Source organism: Castor canadensis, chromosome 17 (assembly GCF_047511655.1).
Source record: "Castor canadensis chromosome 17, mCasCan1.hap1v2, whole genome shotgun sequence".
NCBI classification, from domain to species: domain Eukaryota; kingdom Metazoa; phylum Chordata; class Mammalia; order Rodentia; family Castoridae; genus Castor; species Castor canadensis.
This window is the reverse complement of record NC_133402.1, coordinates 54971639-54994464: the sequence shown is the minus strand read 5'-3', so window position 1 is coordinate 54994464 and position 22826 is coordinate 54971639. Positions and strand designations below refer to the sequence as shown.

At 44.0% G+C, this 22826-nt stretch overlaps 1 protein-coding gene across 2 annotated transcripts in view; it reads right to left on the bottom strand.

Annotated features, from left to right (window-relative positions):
- The window catches only part of Bfsp2 (beaded filament structural protein 2), a 243508-nt gene that overhangs the window by 31621 nt on the left and 189061 nt on the right, over positions 1-22826 (bottom strand). For both annotated transcript variants that reach the window (XM_074059794.1, XM_074059795.1), the window contains exon 2: positions 10796-10878. In XM_074059794.1, the coding sequence (XP_073915895.1) occupies positions 10796-10845 (50 nt within the window). In that variant the 5' untranslated portion in view covers positions 10846-10878. The remainder of the gene's footprint in view (positions 1-10795; positions 10879-22826) is intronic.

Sequence of the window (22826 nt, the reverse complement as noted above, 5' to 3'; positions counted from 1 at the left end):
CCACTAAAGACTTCCCTAGAGCAAGAATCAGCTCTCAAGAGATGAAGCCTTTTTTTCTACCCTTTAAGTAAGGTTAGATTTTCTATCTAAATGAATTTATGCAGGATTGTATTGTCACTGACATTTGGTAATTTGCTTATTTCGTTTTTTGGTGCTGGGGGTGGAGTCCAGGGCCTTGGACATGCTAAGTGTGAGCTCTGCCACTGAGCTGCACCCCAGCTCCTGCATCAACATTTTAGTCTTTTGAGAAATAAGCCCTGCCCCACTCCCACTGAAAGGAAGGCCCACTCACATTGCCAGTGTTGGTCTGTGTTGGCCATGCCGGAAGAGGCTCCCAGCTAACTCTGGAGTTCTCTTTTGCTCACCTGTCCAGGGAGCCTGGTCCCTTCTGGGATTGAAAAACCTTCTGCATTATCCATCCCTCTGGGCCGTTTTTTGGAAGTTCTCCAAGATTTGAAACACTCTGTGATGTCCCCCAAGGTTGCTTTGTCTTGCTCTCTCTTTCCCTTTCCCTCTGCACTTTGCAGTCTCCAGTGACTGCCTCTGTGCTCATGACCCTGAATTGACTGGACTTGGCCTGCAGGTCACTGGCAGTGGCACCCCACAACTTTTCTGGTGTGCTCCCATCTGCCCAAGCCAGCTTGTTCTAAAACAAATTCTTTATCTACCTCTGAATTGTAGACAAGCTTTCCAGTCTCAACTTTTTTTGGTGGGGGGAGTGGGGTTTGAACTCATTCATGTTTGCAAAGCAGGCACTTGAGCCACACCTCCAGTCCATTTTGCTCTGGTTATTTTGGAGATGGGGTCTTGTGAACTATTTGCCTGCGCTAGCCTCAATACTTCTGTTCTCAGCCTCTCAAGTAGGTAGGATCACAGGCATGAGTAAGTCACTGGCTCCTGGCTCTCAATACTTTTTTTTAAACCTCAGGAAATAGAGCCATAAGTTTCTTCATAGCTCTGGTGAAAACTTGCAATTTACCTTTGCCTTCTGTTTTCAGGCTATATGTGTCCCTAACTGTCAACTCCTGATTCTTTCTTACACTTGTGCCTTCAGTGCACATTGATGTTTTTCCTTAAACATGCCTACTTCAAAAGTAAACTACCTGGGTACTTTAAAAATGCTAGTGTATAGTGAGGTGCAGTGATACATGCCTGTAATCCCAGCTAATTCAGAGACAGAGGTAGGAGGATCATGGTCCAGTAGACCTGGGGCAAAAACTGAGACACTCTGAAAAATAACTACAGCAAAAAAAAAAAGGACTGGTAATGTGGCTTAAGTGGCAGAGCACCTGCCTAGTAAACTCAAGCCTCCTGCCCCTACCTATCCCCCTTTGATGCCTGTCAACCCCTGCCTGGCCTTTAGGACCTGGATCAGGCTTTGCTCCCTGGCCAGGTTAAGGGTCCCCACCTCACTGGCTCATCACTGCCAAGGTACATCTACCTTACAACGCCAGTAACCATGAGGTCTGGAACCATATCCCCTTTACTTCACTCCTGGCACAAACATTTGTTGAATTCATTCACTTCTTCAGTCAACAAATCTATCTTGTGCCTGGAGCTGTGACAAGTGCTGGTGATACAGTGAGGAATGAAACAGCCCAAGCCCTTCCTTTCAGTGAGTTACATTCTGCATTGTTGAGTATACAACATATGTATGATTGAATGAATGAGTGAGTGAAAGAACTTCAGTCTGGTCCTACCTTAATTTCATGGTTTATCAGGTTCTAATTTAAATTTAGGACACGTGGTTTCATGTTCAATAAAAACTATTGGAAAAACAACACTTTCGGATTTGCTGTGACATGTAAGAGCTTGGAAGCTCCCACTCTTCTTTGTCTTTCCTTCTCGTGGGTGTTGGGGTAGAACCCAGGGCCTCACACATGTCAACCCTGCCTGAGCCACACCCCAGCCTCACTGGCTTCAGTATCAACTGTGTGTGAACTGTGAGTGACTGGGCTGCTGGCTTACCCCATGGTGCCTCTGTGAACTTGGCTGTCACACCGTGGGCAACCCTGCAACCCTGGAGGGAGTCGGGGGTGACAGTCTCTGACTCCATGGTGGCTTCTAACAGGGATCCACTTGAATGGAGAAATTAAAGCTTACCCCTAAGAATTCCTTGGATAAGATGAGCATGACAGCGGGGTCTTCCATGTGGGGACTCCCAGCCGTGTGTCTCCCCTCTCTGTCTTTACTGATTTAGGGAAATGTTCCCTTGAAACAATCCCATCACCTATCTATGTGCTCAACTTCAAGGACCCCCACAGAACATTCTCTGGATTACCTAGTGTTCATTGATTAAAGTGTTTCTTCATTTTGATTCACCCCAAATTATTTCCCAAACTTCACTCATCTTTATAATTGTGCCCTCAGTGCCTAGCCACTATATTTCCCTTTAAACATGCCTACTTAAAAAGCAAGTTATCTGGGTACTTTAGAATGCCAGTGAGTAGGCAGGTGCAGTGACACATGCCTGTAATCCCAGCTACTTGGGAGGTAGGAGGGTCATAGTCCAGGAGGCACCAAGCAAAAAAATTTGAGACACTATTTGAAAATAAAGCAAAAAAAAAAAAAAAAAAAGACTGCAGATGTGGCTCAAGTGGTAGAAAGCCTACATAGCAAGCTCAAGGCCCTGGGTTTGAACCCCAGTACTACAAAAAAAAAGACAACAAAAAAACAAAAAACTACAGGTAAATCTTAAGTAAAATTTAAGAGCTCTTTACAGAAAATAAACTTCAAATTGCTACTACAAATGGTGCTACTATAGTGGAAAAACAGCCTGTGTGTCCTCAGTAGAAGGAATCTGTAAATACAAATTTGTAATTATTAAAAAATAAAATATTTATTCTTATACCACTTAAAAAGGCCTGCGTGAGTTGTATGGATCCCACACATGCAGAAACAGTGCATTAGACTTGAGCCGGGTCCTTCTTTAGCCTAGATGTGGATTGATACCACCTGGTGACCTTTAAAAATACTGCAGAAGATGGCGGCTAGAGGTAGAACGCAGAAAGCGAGCCTCCTATAGTGAAATCTTGGAGAGACGCTGGAGACACACTTTGCAGGCATAATCACCGAGAAAAGGCATAACTTTGACCCCTCCACATCTGCAGCCGGTGCAGAGAATCTCCACTTCACGTTAAACGGAGAACCGAGGAGGGCCCCCGGGGCCGCCAGTGGCCGGCGCTCATACGGCTTGGGAAGACGCGGACCAGGTGAGCTTCGCGGTACCGCGGTTCTCCCACAGACAAGCCTGGGCCAGAGCAGCAGAGCCCCCTGGACAGACTGACCTCCACCCGGGAAAAAAAGAGAAACTGAGTAATAACCAATAAGAACAATAAAGACACGAGGGAAAGAGGGTGGGGCGCCCTGACCGCTGAAGATCGGGGGAAGGGAATCCTTCCTGGGACTGTAAATAAACAAGCCGGGTGGGCCAGAGAGCCTCTGGCGGGAGCGGGGCGCGCGCCCAGCAACCAGGAGTGGGGAAGCTTGTGAGAGGAGGGAGAAAAACTCCACAGGAGAGGAGGGAAGACCCACTTCCCACGTGAGCTGTAAACAAACATGGCGGCAGGCAGGAGCAGCAGCACCGCCCAGTAAGCAGGAGCAGGAAAGCTTCTGAAAGTAGCAGTGGGAGGAAAGCTTCAGAGGAGAGGGGGGAAGACCCACCTCCCACATGAACTGTAAATAAACACGCAGGCCTGACAACGCGGGGCATGTCACCTTTCCCAGTGCTTGGAAAGGGGAAAGCCTGTAGCAGAGGCTCCCGCACAGGAGAACTCTGAGCAAACAAAGTCTGTGGGACCAGGTGAGTGCTAGCTCACCCCAGAGATCTGCATAAATAACGCCGCCAGCTACAGGCTGAGAGCAGCAGGCAGGCAAGCCACAGTTGCAGATACCACTCTCAGAACTGCCTCCAGACGCTTTTTTTTCTTTTTCCCCCTACCTTTGATGAGAGAACAACCGAATTACACCTGCAAGCTGAAAAACTTACTGAAACTATTGCATTTGAACTGGGGACACTTGGTGGGGCTTTGTGTGTGTGTGTGTGTGTGTGTGTGTGTGTGAGTGTGTAGTTTTGTTCTACTTTATGCATCCCCTTTGATGAGACAACTACAGAACAACATCTGAGGCACCAACTCCAGGACTGGAGATTGAGACAGACACCCAAATTATTAAGACTGAAACTGCATTGCATATAAACTTGGAAGTTTTTTTTTTTTTTAATTTTCTATTTTCCATTTTATTTTAATTCATTTTTATATATAGATATTACTTTCATTTACTTATTTTTTATTTTTTTATCTTTGATTTTCAATCCTCTCTCTGTCTCTCTAATGTCTGTTCAGCTTACTGTCGATTAGTACACTAACACTCCCTGTTTATACCTTTGAAACTCTCTTGTCTGATACCTTGTTCTGCTTTCTCCCTCTTGTCTGTATATTTGTTTTCCCCTTTTCTTTAACTTCTTGCTTTCCATCTCAGCTCACTCTTCCATTCTAAATATTACCATTGTTATTATTACAAGCTAGAAAATACTTAATTGCACACAGTACAGGGACAGTAACAACACCAAGGACAATGACGGGAAGACAGAAAAAACAGGGAAACCAGTTTCTCCACAGCAAAAAATTAGTACAGGAACCAGAGGGGAATGAAGAGAACAGAAACTCAGATCCAGACTCCAACAAAATGAAGATAAACTATGCCAAAGGACCCAATGAAGCCCACAAGAATAATTTAAAAGAAGACATACTACAGGTACTCAATGAGAATTTTATAGAGATGATACTGGATAGGGTCAACCAAAATGTACAGGAGACACTCAAGAAATTCCAAGACAATAAAAATAGAGAATTTGAAAAAGCAAAAGAAGAAATAAAGGAAACCATAGAAGCACTGTATAAACACCAAAGTGAAAGAGAGAACACAATGAATAAACGGATAAATGAACTCAGGACAAAAATAGACAACATTAAAGAAGAAAACTGCCAGGATATGGAAAACCTCAGAAAAAAGAATGAAACAGAACTGCAAAACAAAACGGAAGGCCAATTCAGCAGAATAGAACAAACAGAAGACAGAATCTCAGAACTTGAAGATGAAATGGTAATTAAAGGAAAAACTGAAGAACTATTAATTAAACAACTCAAGACCTGTGAAAAGAAAATGCAAGAACTCACTGACTCCATCAAAAGACCAAACTTGAGAATCATGGGCATCGAAGAAGGAGAAGAGGTGCAAGCGAAGGGAATGCGTAATATATTCAACAAAATAATAACGGAAAATTTCCCAAATCTAGAGAAAGATATTCCCATACAAATGCAAGAGGCCTCCAGGACACCAAACAGACCAGATCAAAATAGAACTACTCCACGACATATCATCATTAAAACAACAAGTTCAGAAACTAAGGAAAGAATATTGAAGGCTGTAAGAGAGAAAAAACAAATAACATACAAAGGTAAACCCATCAAAATCACAGCAGACTTCTCAACAGAAACATTAAAAGCAAGAAGAGCGTGGGGTGAGATCTTCCGGGCGCTGAATGAAAATAACTTCAACCCCAAGATACTCTACCCAGCAAAGCTATCATTCAAAATAGCTGGAGCAATAAAAGTCTTCCATGATAAGCAGAAACTAAAACAATATGTGACCACAAAGCCACCATTACAAAAGATTCTGCAAGGGATCCTGCACACAGAAAGTGAAACCCAACTTAACCATGAAAAGGCAGGCAGCACCAAACCACAGGATAAGAAAAAGCAAGACAGTAGAGAGTAACATCAAGTTAGGTACACACAATCAAACCTTCATACAACTAAGACAACTAAATGGCAGGAATCACCACATAGCTATCAGTACTAACACTTAATGTTAACGGACTTAATTCACCCATCAAAAGACACCGTTTGACAAAATGGATTAAAAAAGAAGATCCAACAATTTGTTGCTTACAGGAGACTCATCTCACCGACAGAAATAAGCATATGCTTAGGATGAAAGGCTGGAAGAAGATTTACCAAGCCAATGGCCCCCGAAAACAAGCAGGAGTAACAATACTTATCTCTGACAAAGTAGACTTCAAACCTACATTGATCAAACGAGATAAAGAAGGAATTCCATACTAATAAAAGGGGAAATAGACCAAAAGGAAATAATAATCATCAATCTGTACGCACCCAATGTCAACGCACCCAATTTCATCAAACATACCCTGAAAGACCTAAAAGCATATATAAACGCCAACACAGTGGTTGTGGGAGACTTTAACACTCCATTATCATCAATAGATAGGTCATCCAAACAAAAACTCAATAAAGAAATCCAAGATCTAAAATATGCAATAGATCAAGTGGACCTAGTAGATGTCTACAGAACATTTCATCCAACCTCTACACAATATACATTCTTCTCAGCAGCCCATGGAACCTTCTCCAAAATAGATCATATCCTAAGGCACAAAGCAAGCCTCAGCAAATAGAAGAAAATAGAAATAATACCGTGCATACTATCTGACCACAATGCAGTAAAAGTAGAACTCAACAACAAAAGTAAAGACAAAAAACATGCAAACAGCTGGAAACTAAATAACTCATTACTTAATGAAGAATGGATCATCGATGCAATAAAAGAGGAAATTAAAAAGTTCCTGGAAGTCAATGAAAATGAAAACACAACCAACCGGAACCTATGGGACACAGCTAAGGCAGTCTTGAGAGGAAAGTTTATAGCCATGAGTGCATATATTAAAAAGATTGAAAGATCCCGAATCAATGACCTAATGATACATCTCAAACTCCTAGAAAAACAAGAACAAGCAAATCCCAAAACAAATAGACGGAGAGAAATAATAAAAATAAGAGCTGAAATCAACGAAATAGAAACCAAAAAAAACATACAAAGAATTAATGAAACAAAAAGTTGGTTCTTTGAAAAAATAAACAAGATCGATAGACCCCTGGCAAACCTGACTAAAATGAGGAGAGAAAAAACCCAAATTAGTAGAATCACAAATGCAAAAGGGGAGATAACAACAAACACCCTGGAAGTCCAGGAAATCATCAGAGACTACTTTGAGAACCTATATTGAAATAAATTTGAAAATCTAAAAGAAATGGACAGATTTCTAGATACATATGATCATCCAAAACTGAACCAAGAGGAAATTAATCACCTGAATAGTCCTATAACACAAAATGAAATTGAAGCAGCAATCAAGAGTCTCCCCAAAAAGAAAAGTCCAGGACCTGATGGATTCTCTGCTGAATTCTATCAGACCTTTAAAGAAGAACTGATACCAACCCTCCTTAAACTGTTCCATGAAATAGAAAGGGAAGGAAAACTGCCAAACACATTTTATGAAGCCGGTATTACACTTATTCCAAAACCAGGCAAAGACACCTCCAAAAAGGAGAACTATAGGCCAATCTCCTTAATGAACATTGACGCAAAAATCCTCAACAAAATAATGGCAAACCGAATTCAGCAACACATCAAAAAGATTATTCACCACGACCAAGTAGGCTTCATCCCAGGGATGCAGGGGTGGTTCAACATACGAAAATCAATAAACGTAATAAACCACATTAACAGAAGCAAAGACAAAAACCACTTGATCATCTCAATAGATGCAGAAAAAGCCTTTGATAAGATCCAACATCATTTCATGATAAAAGCTCTAAGAAAACTAGGAATAGAAGGAAAGTTCCTCAACATTATAAAAGCTATATATGACAAACCTACAGCCAGCATTATACTTAACGGAGAAAAACTGAAACCATTCCCTCTAAAATCAGGAACCAGACAAGGATGCCCACTATCTCCACTCCTATTCAACATAGTACTGGAATTCCTAGCCAGAGCAATTAGGCAAGAAGAAGGAATAAAAGGAATACAAATAGGTAAAGAAACTGTCAAAATATCCCTATTTGCAGACGACATGATCCTATACCTTAAAGACCCAAAAAAACTCTACTCAGAAGCTTCTAGACATCATCAATAGCTATAGCAAGGTAGCAGGATATAAAATCAACATAGAAAAATCATTAACATTTCTATACACTAACAATGAGCAAACGGAAAAAGAATGTATGAAAACAATTCCATTTACAATAGCCTCAAAAAAAATCAAATACCTAGGTGTAAACCTAACAAAAGATGTGAACGACCTCTACAAGGAAAACTATACACTTTTAAAGAAAGAGATGGAGGAAGACTATAGAAAGTGGAGAGATCTCCCATGCTCATGGATTGGTAGAATCAACATAGTAAAAATGTCGATACTCCCAAAAGTAATCTACATGTTTAATGCAATTCCCATCAAAATTCCAATCACATTCATTAAAGAGATTGAAAAATCTACTGTTAAATTTATATGGAAACACAAGAGGCCACGAATAGCCAAGGCAATACTCAGTCAAAAGAACAATGCAGGAGGTATCACAACACCTGACTTCAAACTATATTACAAAGCAATAACAATAAAAACAGCATGGTACTGGCACAAAAACAGAAATGAAGACCAGTGGAACAGAATAGAGGACCCAGATATGAAGCCACACAACTATAAGCAACTTATCTTTGACAAAGGAGCTAAAAATATATATATGATGGAGAAATAGCAGCCTCTTCAACAAAAACTGCTGGGAAAACTGGTTAGCAGTCTGCAAAAAACTGAAACTAGATCCATGTATATCACCCTATAGCAAGATTAACTCAAAATGGATCAAGGATCTTAATATCAGACCCCAAACTCTTAAGTTGATACAACAAAGAGTAGGAAATACTCTGGAGTTAGTAGGTATAGGTAAGAACTTTCTCAACGAAACCCCAGCAGCACAGCAACTAAGAGATAGCATAGATAAATGGGACCTCATAAAACTAAAAAGCTTCTGTTCACCAAAAGAAATGGTCTCTAAACTGAAGAGAACACCCACAGAGTGGGAGAAAATATTTGCCAACTATACATCAGACAAAGGACTGATAACCAGAATATATAGGGAACTTAAAAAACTAAATTCTCCCAAAACTAATGAACCAATAAAGAAATGGGCACGTGAACTAAACAGAACTTTCTCAAAAGAAGAAATTCAAATGGCCAGAAAACACATGAAAAAATGCTCACCATCTCTAGCAATAAAGGAAATGCAAATTAAAACCACGCTAAGATTCCACCTCACCCCTGTTAGAATAGCCATCATCAGCACCACTACCACCAATAGGTGTTGGCGAGGATGCGGGGAAAAAGGAACCCTCTTACACTGCTGGTGGGAATGTAGACTAGTACAACCACTCTGGAAAAAAATTTGGAGGCTACTTAAAAAGCTGGACATCGATCTACCATTTGATCCAGCAATACCACTCTTGGGGATATACCCAAAAGACTGTTACTCCAGAGGCACCTGCACATCCATGTTTATTGCGGCACTATTCACAATAGCCAAGTTATGGAAACAGCCAAGATGCCCCAGCACTGACGAATGGATTAAGAAAATGTGGTATCTATACACAATGGAATTTTATGCAGCCATGAAGAAGAACGAAATGTTATCATTCGCTGGTAAATGGATGGAATTGGAGAACATCATTCTGAGTGAGGTTAGCCTGGCCCAAAAGACCAAAAATCATATGTTCTCCCTCATGTGTGGACATTAGATCAAGGGCAAACACAACAATGGGATTAGACTATGAGCACATAATAAAAGCGAGAGCACACAAGGGAGGGGTGAGGATAGGTAAGACACCTAAAAACTAGCTAGCATTTGTTGCCCTTAACGCAGAGAAACTAAAGCAGATACCTTAAAAGCAACTGAGGCCAATAGGAAAAGGGGACCAGGAACTAGAGAAAAGGTGAGATCAAAAAGAATTAACCTAGAAGGTAACACCCACGCACAGGAAATCAATGTGAGTCAATGCCCTGTATAGCAGCTATCCTTATCTCAACCAGCAAAAACCCTTGTTCCTTCCTATTATTGCTTATACTCTCTCTACAACAAAATTAGAAATAAGGGCAAAATAGTCTCTGCTGGGTATTGAGGGGGGTGAGAGGGAGGGGGAGGAGTGGTTGGTAAGGGAGGGGGTGGGGGCAGGGGGGAGAAATGAACCAAGCCTTGTATGCACATATGAATAATAAAAGAAAAATGAAAAAATAAATAAATAAAGACTAAAACTCCAAAAAAAATAAAAATAAAAATACTGCAACCCAGGCTACCCCTCCAGGGACTCTGATTTCACGAGTCTGTGGGAGTTGCACACTGGCATTTTCTTTTGTTTTGAGACTAGATCTCACTATGTTGCCCAGGCTGATCCTGAGTGCTGGAGCTCAGGGACCCTCCTGCTTCAGCCTCCTTCATAGCTGGGATTACAGGCATGCATTCTTGTACCTGGCTTTGCACCGGCATGTTAAAGTGCCTAGGTAATTCCAACCTGCAACCTGGTTTGAGAACCATTTCTCTAAAGCTGTGATTCTCTGGTTCTAATGTGAGGACCAGCTGGAAACTCACTGGAGATGCAAATACTGGCCCAGCTCCAGACCTGTGGAGTCAGAAACTTAGGGTGGGCCCAGGGGATTCTCGGGTATGCTGGAGTTTGAGAACCCCGCTCTAAGCCCAGTGGCACCAAGCAAAATCTTCAAACCCCTGGGGCCTAGATTTTGCCCTCTGGGTTCTCCAGGGACCTGTGTTCTCCAACTCCAGCCTTCTATGAGGGTGGAGGTGAGTCATGCATGTAACGGACAGCATTATTTGTGGTGCCCGGAGTCTGGGGTGGGGAGCGATTGTCCCCTCTGTGACAGCATTACCTCTCTTTAAAGTCATCCGCCCCCGCCTGGATAGTCTCTGTCTGCAGCATGAGCCGGGCGTTTTCCAAGACTGCCTCGCCCACCTGGAAGGACACACAAGCAAAGGAGATTAGGTCACTTCCCACTGTGACTTGAATTGGGTATAAGAGTTCCTTTCTCTCTGAAGAGAAGGAGGAGCAGGAGAGAAGAAGTCATAAAATTTGGATGTCTTGTAAGAGTGTGTAGAGTTAGATCTTTGGAACAATGGTGAGTCACAGACAGACTTGTTTCTACCTCTGTTGCCGCCATGAAATTTCACCAGCTTTGCACAGCAGCCCTTCCATTTCCTGGTCCTGTTTGTCTTTGACACTGATGCCATCTCTAGACTAATGTGGTCCAGCAGAACTTCCAGTGACACTGGAAATGTTCTAGACCTGTGCTGTCCAACATGGTGGCTACTGAACTCAAGAGGAGTCTATTGAACGGTTTTTAATTTCAAAGTAAATAACTGCTGGTGGTCACCATAACTCTAGAATTTTATCCACTCTCAGAGCATGCAGGGGAATACAGACATTTATGTCCACTGCAGGGCTATCGTGGAGTCTTGGTTCCCCTAGCCGCTAGGGCTCCCCTATCTGGGGGTTAGTGAGGTTCTCTCCTCAACCTTAGACATGTGTGTGTGTTTATATGTGTGTACATACATGCATAATACATACATATGAGTTGTGTGTTTTTAAAGAAAATTTATTTATTTGTTGGTGGTGCTGAGGTTTGAACTTAGGCCCTCAGGCTTACTAGGCAGACATTCTACCATTTGAGCCACTCCACCAACCCTTTATTTTATTTTTTTGAGACAGGGTCTTGCTATGTAGCCCAGGCTGGCCTCAAACTTGCCAACCCCATGCTCTACTTCCCAAGTACTGGGATTACAGATGTGTGCCTCATACCTGGTCAAGAATTTTTGATTTTTAATTGACAACACTTACATATAAATATATGGTAAAAATCTGTGTTCCGTAATCTATCGCTCATACAATGTTTTACACTGTCCAGATTGTATGGGGACACAAAATGGTCCATACAATATATGGTTTATACTGCAGAATGATTAAATCAAACAAATGATTAACAAGCTCAATATCACTAATCACTAGGGAAAAACAAATTAAAACCACAAGGAGCTATCATCTCACACCAGTTAGGATGTCTATTATCAAAAAAGATGAAAGAAGCCAGGCACTGTTAGCTCATGCCTGTAATCTTAGCTACTCAAGAGGCAGAGATCAGGAGGACCACAGTTGAAAGCCAGCCCCAGGCAAATAGTTCTTGAGACCCGATCTCAAAAAAATCCATTGCAAAAAAGGGCTGGCAGTGTGGCTCAAGAGGTTAAGAGTGCCTGCCTAACAAGCGTGAGGCCCTGAGTGCAAATTCCAGTGCCACATACACAAAAGATGAAAGATAACAAATGCTGGCTAGGATGTGGAGAAGAGGGGATCCTTGCACACTGTTGGTGGAGAGGTAAATTAGTATAGTCATTATGGAAAACCATGTGCAGTTTCCTTAAAAAACAAAAAATAGAACTGCCATATGATCCAGCAAACCCTGTTCTGGGCATAGATCTAGAGACCTTAGTTTGTCTGTCCCCAGTGTGCCCCAGAGGCAGGCAGGGGCAGAGAAAAAAGTGATCTTTGTTAGTGGAAAATTCAAAAAAATGAAACAAAAGAAGATGGCCATATTGAAACAAAGAGAGCATGCAATCATTCTTTCTCTCATAAGTGGGACTTGGCTCCACCCCTGTTCTCCTCGGACCTCCCGAACCAGTCTTCCCCAACAGTCAGCTTCTGGCTCATTGCTCTGTCCCCAAGGCCAGGCTAGTGGCAGACCTTGTTAAATACTTATTAAATGAATGCATGAGTAAATGAAAGATGTGACTATGGGTGACCAGTTCCCAACCTTCCCCTCTCCCAGTTCTGGAGCCTGTTTCTGGGAAGCTATCAAAAAGAGGGTTTAAAAATGTTCCCAGGTGTGGCAGGAAGAGAGGGAGAAAAATGTGGGCAGAAGAGTTGATTGTGCTTTTCACAGGAAGGAATGAGCAAGGCAGGATTAGGGGCAGGGCAGGCTTAGGATTGTCTTGTTTGAATAACCACGGCAGTCTCTGGGCTTATAGAGAAGTGGCCTCTTGTTGTCTGGGACCTGGTCCTTGGGATGATGAAGGCAGAGGACCTGAGCACGGGCTAGAGCCATTATTGAAATCACTTTGAAAGTATTATAGACTAGTGACCATACAGGGGCTGACATGGGGCCTTAACTTTTACAACTTGGGAGATCCTCTTTATGAAAAAGAATTTTTAAAAAATGTCTAAAACTGCTGAGTTTTGTTTCCTTATTAGTTTCTACCTTTTAAACTTGAGACTCAGATAATTAACACCAAACCAAACCAACAACCAAAAACAAACCAACTCTGGGGTGTATGGATGGCTGGAAATGCAGAAACCCTGAGTCTTGCTATGCAGAATCAACACTGCTGGTAGTTGGATATAATTCTTTCCAGGGCTTTTGCCTTGCTTTGCTCTGCTACAATGGTATGGCATGTATGATTTTGTGACATTTTCCCAATCTATTGCAAACTCTTCATAAATAAAAGGACGCCTGGAGTCATTCATGAAGGGACTGAGTAGGAAATGCAGAGTGCCCAAAGGTGACATGAAATGAGGGGACAGTGTCCTGGCTCTTTGGTGACCTTTGAGTTTTCACTCTGGGTGGAGAACAAGAGCACCTTCTGGGGTAATTTGGGCTCTGCCCAGCAGTTAGGGTGTTTTTGTCCAAATGTCTGTCCTTGGAGGTTTGTGCTGCACCATGGTTGGAAGCTGGAGGCCTTCCTACTTTTGCTGTTCCGTAACAACCAGGGGCTTATTCTGTCCTCAAGCAGGGGCCAATTACAGGCCCTGACTTGCCAAAGTACATCTTGTTGGTCCTGCTTTTCCCTCCTTTTCCAAGATGGGGATCCTAAAATAAACCAACAGTGCCCACTGTTCAGTCATACAGAGCTCTGCACTGTTTTCTTGCGATCACCCCCTCCTCTGGAGTTAATAGTTCCTCAGCCTCCCCAGCTGGAGGAAAGGCCAGGCAGACAATCTGAAGAGGACCAGGCCCCTCCACTGAGGCCTGAGAGGTTAAGGCCAACAGCAAAGTACAAAGACTGCAGTGAATAAAAAACTTTGGCTCTACCTGGGAAAACCTTCATGGACTCTTCCCCAATGGTGAGGAAAGGAAAGGAAGAGAGAAGGGAAGTTGTGTTTGCTAACCACCAACAGACATGCCCAGAAATGTGTGGGAGCTAGCTCACTGTGGCTTGTGAGAATGGGTTAACTATTTCAGGAATGCTATGGGCTGGGTGTTAAACACGGTCATCAGGACAAATGTATGTGAAGTTACAGTTAAAAGGTAATACATACTCTACAAAGACAGTACTCTTCACTTCCTAATTATTTTGCCAGGTTTGAATGTTCTCTCTGCTTTTGAGAATATTGGCTTCAGTTGTGTCTGTATGGTAGCAATATATAGTGATGCCTTTGGTGACAACATGTTGGTCACTTTTTATCAGCCATGGTGAGAGTATTTACACCAGGGAAATTGGCAAACATGGTAAACCACAGGACTTATTTGTGGAGAGCTAATCGTTGACACTGGTTCCCACTGGCTGCGCCCCATACCGAACTACAAACTTAACCGTCACAGCTTCATTGAATGTTCATGGAGTCCCTCTCAAGCTAGTGACACACTTGTTTTATGGACAAGAAAATTGAGGCTCATAGAACGTTAGTAAGTTGTTCCAAATCACATAACTCAGAAGTGGCAGAACCAGAATGCCACGCCAGGTCAAGGTGACTTGAAAACATGCCTGAATTTGTCATCAGTTTTAAAAGCTAACAGTCACATCAGAATTAAAGACTCCTGGGGAGGATTATTTTCTGCGTTTTCCATAATGCAAGATGGTCAGGACTTTGGGTTCCCATGTGGGTTGCCTCATGAAAATAAAGAGAACATTATCCCTACTGAGTATGAGGATGCTAACCAAACCTAACCTGGCCTAACCTAACCTAGCCCAAACTAATGAAACCTAACCTAACCAAACCTAACCTAGACTAACCTAATCTAACCAAACCTAACCTAGCCAAACCTAACCTAACCTAGCCTAACCTAATCTAGCCAAACCTAACCTAACCTAGCCTAATCTAACCTAGCCAAACCAAACCAAACCTAACCTAGCCTAACCTAACCTAACCTAAACAAACCTAACCAAACCAACCCTAACCAAACTAACCTAACCTAACCAACCCAAACCACTTCCCACATCAAACCCCTCATCTTTCTTTTCATATCCCTGTAAACTGAGAAGAGCCGGGCCAGACCTATGAGTCCAATTTTAAGGGTTCAGAGGACTTTGCTATTGAGTACTTTGTCAAGAGAAGAAAGATCAGTCTGGGTGTGGTGGTGCACACCTGTAATCCTAGCTACTTGGGCAGTAGAAGCAGGAGGATCCCAAGTTCAAGGCCAGCACTGGCAAAATTAGTGAGACCCTATCTCAGAAACAAAACGAAAAGGTAAGGGCTAGCGCATGGCTCAGGTGGTAGAGACTTAAGCATGAGGGTCTGAGTTCATTCCCCAATACTGCAAAATAAACGAATGAATAAATAAACAAATAGAAAGATCACGTGTCATAAACGGCACAAGTTTATGCAGTTACATTAGGCAGATGCATTAACTATCTGGCACTCTCTGATTTATGGTTGAAGTGCTTGCAAATTGACGTTGCCTCTCTGATCAACTTTCCTTTCCAGGGGAGAAGACAATAAATGCACCAAATGTTACGATCTATAGTCACCGAGCTGATGCTATGAACACAAGAATGTCACTCCTGCCCTCTCTCCAGTAGGAAGATCACATATGTGGCCCTCAGAGGTCACCCTGAAGGGTGAGCAGGCTGGTAAGCATGCTACAAGGCATGTTGGGAGGGCCACCAGAGGACGTCCTCTCCTCCGACTCTCCTGCCCAAACTCTCCTTCGTGCCACCATCATGGCGACATGATTTAGTGCCAGGCCTTTTGTTAAAAAGAGACTCCTGTTATAATATGAATATGAGACGTGTCCCATAGGCTCACGTGTTAAGGCCTTGGTCTGCAGGAAGGAGGTCGCAGGAGGCAGGTCCTTGGGGACTAGAGCTTGTCCTGGCCCCTTCCTGTAGCTCTCTCTTTCTCTCTCTTTCTCTCTGCTTCCTGCACCTCATGAGGTGAGCAACTTTGCTCCACTCCACTCTTCCTCACCAAGGCCCAGAAACAGTGGGCTCAGCCAACCATGGACTAAAAAGCTGTGAACCAAAATTAACACTTCCTCCTTTTGAGCTGTTTTCTCAGGTATTTTGTCACAGGAACAAAAGTCTGACTAACTCACCAAATTCCGGCAGCATTAGTGTGAATTTCTGTGTGAGATTAGGTGGTCCCGGGTGGTGGGGGGAGCGGGCGGCAGGGGGAAGGAGTCAGGATCAGTATGTTTTGTTGGAGAGAGAAACAAGAGATGCTTTCAGAGCATAGCTGGCTGTCCTGGGAGGAGAGCCTGGATGGAGCCTCAGGGGTGGGCAGCTGGAGGCTAGGGGGGAGGGCTGTCATAGTGATGAAGTAAGTTCTGAGGGGCGGGTGTAGGATTAGGGAAGAAGTGGGGGTGCTGCCTGGCTAGCTCCTCCCACCTCCACTCCTTTGTATAGAGGCCACTTGAGCATCCTTGGTTCTAGTCTTCTCCAGGTGTCCTCCCTGGAGCATCAACACCGGCACGAGCAATCCCTCCTGTGGGGACTGCAAAATCTCAGGCCCCGTCTCAAATGTTTGAATCAGGATTTTGGGGCATGTGTCACAGTGATTTGTGTTTTAACAATTCAATCAACATTCACTGGGTAACTGATTTGTTTGAAGAAAAGTAACAGTTATCACAATGGCCACCGTTCACGGAATACTCAAGTCTGTGCCAGCTCGTCTGCTGGGCAGGGGGGTCCAGGGAACAGAGCTTTACCCACACCTGCCTCCAGGCTGCACCAGCCTGCCCTTGCCCTTGCCCTTGCTGTTGCCTGTGACACCCAGGACAATGTTCACCACCTCAGTCTCCAAGGAGAGAAATCCTACTCTACTTGAAGGCCCATCTCAAGCATGGCTATCTCTGTAAAACTTTCATTTTTTGTTTGCTGTTTTCTTGAGACAGGGTCTCACCATATAGCTCAGGTTGGCCTGGAACTCACTATGTAGCCAAGGCTGACCTTCAACTTGCGATCCTCCTTCCTCAGCCTCCTGAGGGTTGGGATTACAGTCATGAACCACCATGCCCTGCTCTCCTGTAAACCTGTCTTATTCATTCATTCTTGCCTTCATTTCGTCTGCATGTAATTGCTTTCTTGATGGCAGGCTCTGTGCTGGTTGGAGAATTAGGAGATGAGGTTTAAGGTTAAGTAAAGGGCAGGTCATGGAAGAAAGGCTTCACAGACAATGGAAAGGAGGTGGGGTTGACTGGGAAGCCACTGAAAGGTTTTCAACAGGGCACAAATGTGACCTCTGGTTGAAGTAGATCACTCTGACTGTTAGGGAGGTAAGGGTTGCAGGGAGCAGGAGAGGGTGCCAAGGGACCAGACGGAGGTCCTTGCAGTAGTCCAGGGAGCCCGGCTTGCTAATGACAATGATACTGACCAGGATGGTTGTAGGGAAGGCATAGAAAAGCAGACAGACTTGACATATTTGAGGGCTGGAGTAAGTATGTGACCAGTGAGGGGAGAGAATCAAGGGTGACCCCTAGGTGTTTAGTCCGATCTACTGAAAGCCTGGGATGGCCTTTGCTGCTCTCTTCCTCCCCCTGGAATGGTCCCTGCGACTGAATCACTCCTCTCCTGTGCTCCGTTATCCCTGATTTACCACACTCAGCACATACACTTTGCACGCAATGAACCCAACTCCTTTGTTCACCAGAACGGTTGGGTTAGTTACAGTAAGTAATGCTAAAATTCGGTTTCCTTCTCCATAAAATGAGGACAATCCCATTCTCTACCCCCAGGATGAACAGAAAGCCCTCGGCAGACTGCCTGGCACAGGCTGGGTATGTGTGAATGGTGGCCATTCAAATGCTTCTTATTTATCTTTGTACAAAGCAGTTATTCAATTGATGTTGGATGAACTGGATTGATTTGTGCAGTCTGGCACTGTTCCCACTCCACTTTTTTTTCTTCTTTTTTTGGGGAGGAAGTTGGGGTGCTGGGGATTGAACCTCAGATCTCGAGCTCTACCACTGAGCCGCACCCTGGACCCCTCACTTTCCCTTTTCTGAATATGCAGCCTGTTGCTGAAGACTTCCATCCAGTAGCTTGGTTTGTGTTTTTCTTTCCAGTGCTCCTACGTATAGTCATTTGAAAAGCCCTGGTCATCTGGACCATGATGAAGAGGACTTTAGCTCTTCCTACTGCGGCTCCCCGGGGGACGTCATTATTGCAATAAATGGAGCTGGTTGTGGCAGATGAGGGTTTTCACCACGATTGTCTTTTTAAAAAGGCAAAGACAAGCAACATTTTTTTTTTTTAAAGAAAAGGTTATCATCCAGGCTCAAGAATGCAATGAATGCTTTATTTGGAGTTAAAAATATTGACATCCTAGCAGCCAGAACTGTGGGCTTGGGGAGGAAGCAGACAGATGGGGCTCCTGGGAAATTAAACTCTGCTGGTGCAGTAGCAAGATGCAAAATTCCCTTGGAAACCCTTCACACATTTAGTTGACTTTCAGGTTTAGGATGGATGCTCAGTATCGCTTGCTTCTAGCAATAAATGACCAAGAAGCCATTATCTGTCCCAGCAACACTGCTCTTTCCAAGAAGGCAAAGGCTGCCATATTGCCAAGCCCACAGAGACATGGGCACTCATCTTGACCTTCTGGTTGCACTGGTTATAGAAGATGTACGTAAAGCTCCTCGTTTCTCCTGCTCTTCCTCTTCCTTCACTGACTACTCTTCCTCACCATTTTCTCCTTCACTTCAACCTTACCAGACCTCTAAATGCTAGCTTCTCAGGTTTGAATCTTGTAGCTTCTTTTGTTTTTTTTTTAAGTCTCTAAGTAGTCTGATCTAGGCACATGGATTTTTTTTTCACTAATTTTAGTTTTGGATTATAATGTATTACTAATCTGAGGGGATTTCCTTGTGATGATTCCATACATGCATACAGTGTACCTTGAACAATTTCACCCCGTTTGTTATATTCCCATTCCTCCTCTTTTCCTCCCCACACTTTTCGAGCAGTGTTTGGTGGGTTTCATTATTCCGTCTTCACTTGTGTGTATGCAGTGCACTTCCTACCATTGCATGTGTTGATGGCCTCCACATTTGTACCTGTAGCTCAGAACTTCCCTTTTAACTCCAGATTCGACATCTTTACTTGGCTGTTTCACAGACATCTTGAACTTGATGTGTCCCCAAATGGAGATCTATATTTTTGACCTCAAGTCTCTCCTGTCCCTATTTCTCCTTAATCCTCTCTATCCAGCAATAGCACAACCTCTACCCCAAAGGCAGCCATCTTACCTCACTTTCTCTTATCTCCCACATGAAATCCAGCATGAGTCTATCCATTCTACCCTGCCAGGCACCTCAGACTCTGCTGCCTCTCTGTATCTCTTCAGTATTGTTCTGGATCAGGTCACCCTCATGTTCTCCTATGCAATGTCCTTCTGACTCTCTGCACTGTTTTTCCTTGCTTCCAGAGTGATTTTTTTTTTCAGTATTTGCAATCAAACCAAGGGCCTGGCACACACTAGGCGAGTGCTCCACTACTGAACCACGTCTTTGAGATGGAGTCTTGCTGTGGAGCCCAGGATGGTCTACGTAGCCATCCTATGTTTCCATTTTTGACTCCTCCTTTATTTTATCTCCAAGTCAAAGCACTATCAACTGTTCACATATATACATCCCCAATCCATTCCCAGTCCAGAACCCAGGTTGGTTTGAGCCCTAATCATCTCTTCTCTGGTCCAACCTGATAGTTGTTACCTGGGGAGGGAAAGAAGAAGCCCATACAGTGTGAAGATAACACCTGAAATAACCTAGGGGAAACATCACAAAGGAAGAGAGAACTTCAGCATCTCTGGGGACAGTTCACCCCAGTCACTGGGTGCCCCAGGAGCATGGGAGACACCTGAGGGCCAAGGCTGGGGCTCCCCCTGGAAGACCAGAGCCATGGGCACTGCTGAGTAAATAAGCCTTGGACTCCTCCTCAAGCTGAGTTCCAGTTGAGGAAGGAAAGCCTTTGTGGGGTCAGGGGTCAGGGGCCAGAAAAACATGGAGGGAGAGGCCGGAACTGCTGGGCCACTGTCAGGCAAACAGGACCACCTTGGTCCCTAGATGTTGGTGGCTGTCATGATGAGGACCAAGCTCTTCAGGCCCATTTTCCTCAAACATCTCTGTGCCAAGTTCTGGTTCAGTGCTCCCCTGGCATCCCACCTCCAGTGACCTTGGAGCCAGGAGGGCTGGCCTTAGGCAACAGACACCAGCTAGGCACAAACGAGGTCTAAAAACCACTGCATATTAGTAACAGCCTTGGGTGCAGATGATAGAGGAGTTTGCTATGAGCCAGATTGTCAAGACTTCATTTTCTCCAGCTGCCCCCAACAAAGTCCACGTTTTAAGCACCCAGTGGTCCTCTGCCTCCCACGTAGCTTGAGATAGCAGGCGAAAGCCACTGGGCCCAGCTATTGGTTGAGATGGGATTTCAGGAAGTCTTTGCCAGGGCTGGTCTTGAACCACAATCCTCCTGATCTCAGCCTCCCAAATAGCTGTGATTACAGGCATGAGCCACCAGTGCCTGGCCTGAAACCCAAACTCTTTAGTGCTCTTACGTATGTTCTGCCAGGGTGAGCGCCTCACAGGCACGATCTCACATAATCCCTGTACGGAATACCAGGGGTCACGCAAAATGGGCCCACCTTAGTCATTTCCATTATGCAGACGAGGAAACCAAGTCCCAGAGAGGTTAAGAAACACGTTCCCATGTCACCCAGTTGGAACAACTCATGCTCTTTTTTTCTTTTTAAAAAACTTTAGGGCTGGGGCTATGGCTCAAGTGGTAGAGTACCTGCCTAGCAAGTGTGAGGCCCTGAGTTCAAATCCCAGTACCACCCCCCCAAAAAAAAACAAAACCCAAAACTTTTTATTATGGGAAATTTCAAATACATGTAGCAATATAGTAAGATAAGAAGAAACTGGAATAATGGCTCCTCACTCCCCTACTTCAGCAATTGAAATCTCATGTCTAATTAGTTTTGTTTTGTTTGGGACAGGGTCTCACTATGCAGCCCAGGCTGGCGTCAAGCTCACAATTCTCCTGCCTCAGCCTCCCCACGGCCTGGACTACAGGCATGCACCACCACACCCAGTTCGTGTCTAACTTTTAAAGTCTCTGCTCCTACCAACTTCTACCTCCATCTCAGAGATGATTACGTGCAAATCACTTGGAATCTCTCTAAATGTTTCCGTCATCCTTGCTGCTTTCTTGTCCTTTAGCTTAAAAATCATCAAAATAATACTTCATTTTAATTTTTTTTGGTGGTACTGGGGTTTGAACTCAGAGCCTTGCTCTTGCTGGGCAAGTGCTCTACCACTTGAGCCACGCCCTCAGCCCACACTCTTGGTTTTAAAATTTTAACAGCCCCAAAGACCTAATAAAAAAATGTCCTCCAAGCCACATCTTCCTGTCTCCACATCCTGCTCCTAGCAGGTTCAGCCTGACTTCTGTTCAGGGCCTGTGACATTTCTCCATTCCTCTGTGTTGCTCCACTTATCAGCCACAGACACCAACATTGCTATCTGACAAATGACTATCTGACGCCCTCACATCCCACCTCCCTCCTCTTTATTGGCGGCCTTGCTAACTTTAAATAATTCTCACTGTATCTATCAATTGTAGACAGCCTCCTTCTCTCTCTCAATGCACACACTCTCTCTTACAATCGCACAGGTTGTGTTTTCTGGGGTCAAAAGGGAAACCGAAAAGCCAGTTTAATTACCGCACGACTGTACTGATGTCTGCATGAAATACAGGTCCTTTCTGCTGAGAGTTATGAGGTGGGCGCCCGGCCGTCAGAAGCTGGGGCAGATCCCAGACTGTTGTTTTACATCCCAACTGAGCACCCTCGGGCCGGCAGAATAATGCCAGCTATTTGGTTATTTTTCACAATGCTCCATCTTCAGGGCAGGTGACAAAATCCATGCTCAGCCACCCTGCCTTCCTCCCATGCTTCAATTGTGATTGTAACCCCAAATGGCTCCGTTCCTTCTCTTCATTTATTACAACCCAGTGCATACTAATCCCATAATAGATATTTATTAAGTCAATGAAGAAGTGACGTACATTTAAAAAGTCAGATGTGTGCAATCCCCAGACCGTCTCACAAGCTCCAGTCTGCAAACCTTTTTAAAGAGAGATGAGAATTTAAGAAGTAGGGCTCGCACACAGTTTCTGGGAGGGAGATTTGTGCAGCTGCTTGGGGAGTAATTTGGCAATGCTGTATAAAACTGCAGATCTTCTATCAATCAAGGGCTGGATCGTCAATATTCTAGCTTTGTTGCAACTGTACAACTCTGCCTTTGCATTGCGAGAGCCGCTGTAGGTGACAGGTACAAGGATGGGCACCACTGTTCTAATAAAACCTGATGTATGAAGACAGGTGCCTAGAGAAATTTGACTTGACCTTGACCAAGACAACCTCTGCTGTGTGCACAAGAAAGAAAGCATGCGTCCCCTCCTACCTGTAATACAGAAAATTGGAAGCCACGAAAGCCAAGAAAAGGACATGTGATAGTCAATTTGGTGGGGTCAAGGTGTCCTAATAATGGTCAATCATTGTTCTGGATGTTTCTGTGAAGGTTTTGGGTGAGGTCAGCATGTGACATCAGTGGACTTTGAACACCCTCCACGCAGTGGCTGGGCCTTATCCAATCAGTTGCAGGATTGAATACAACAGACACTGAGGTTCCCTGG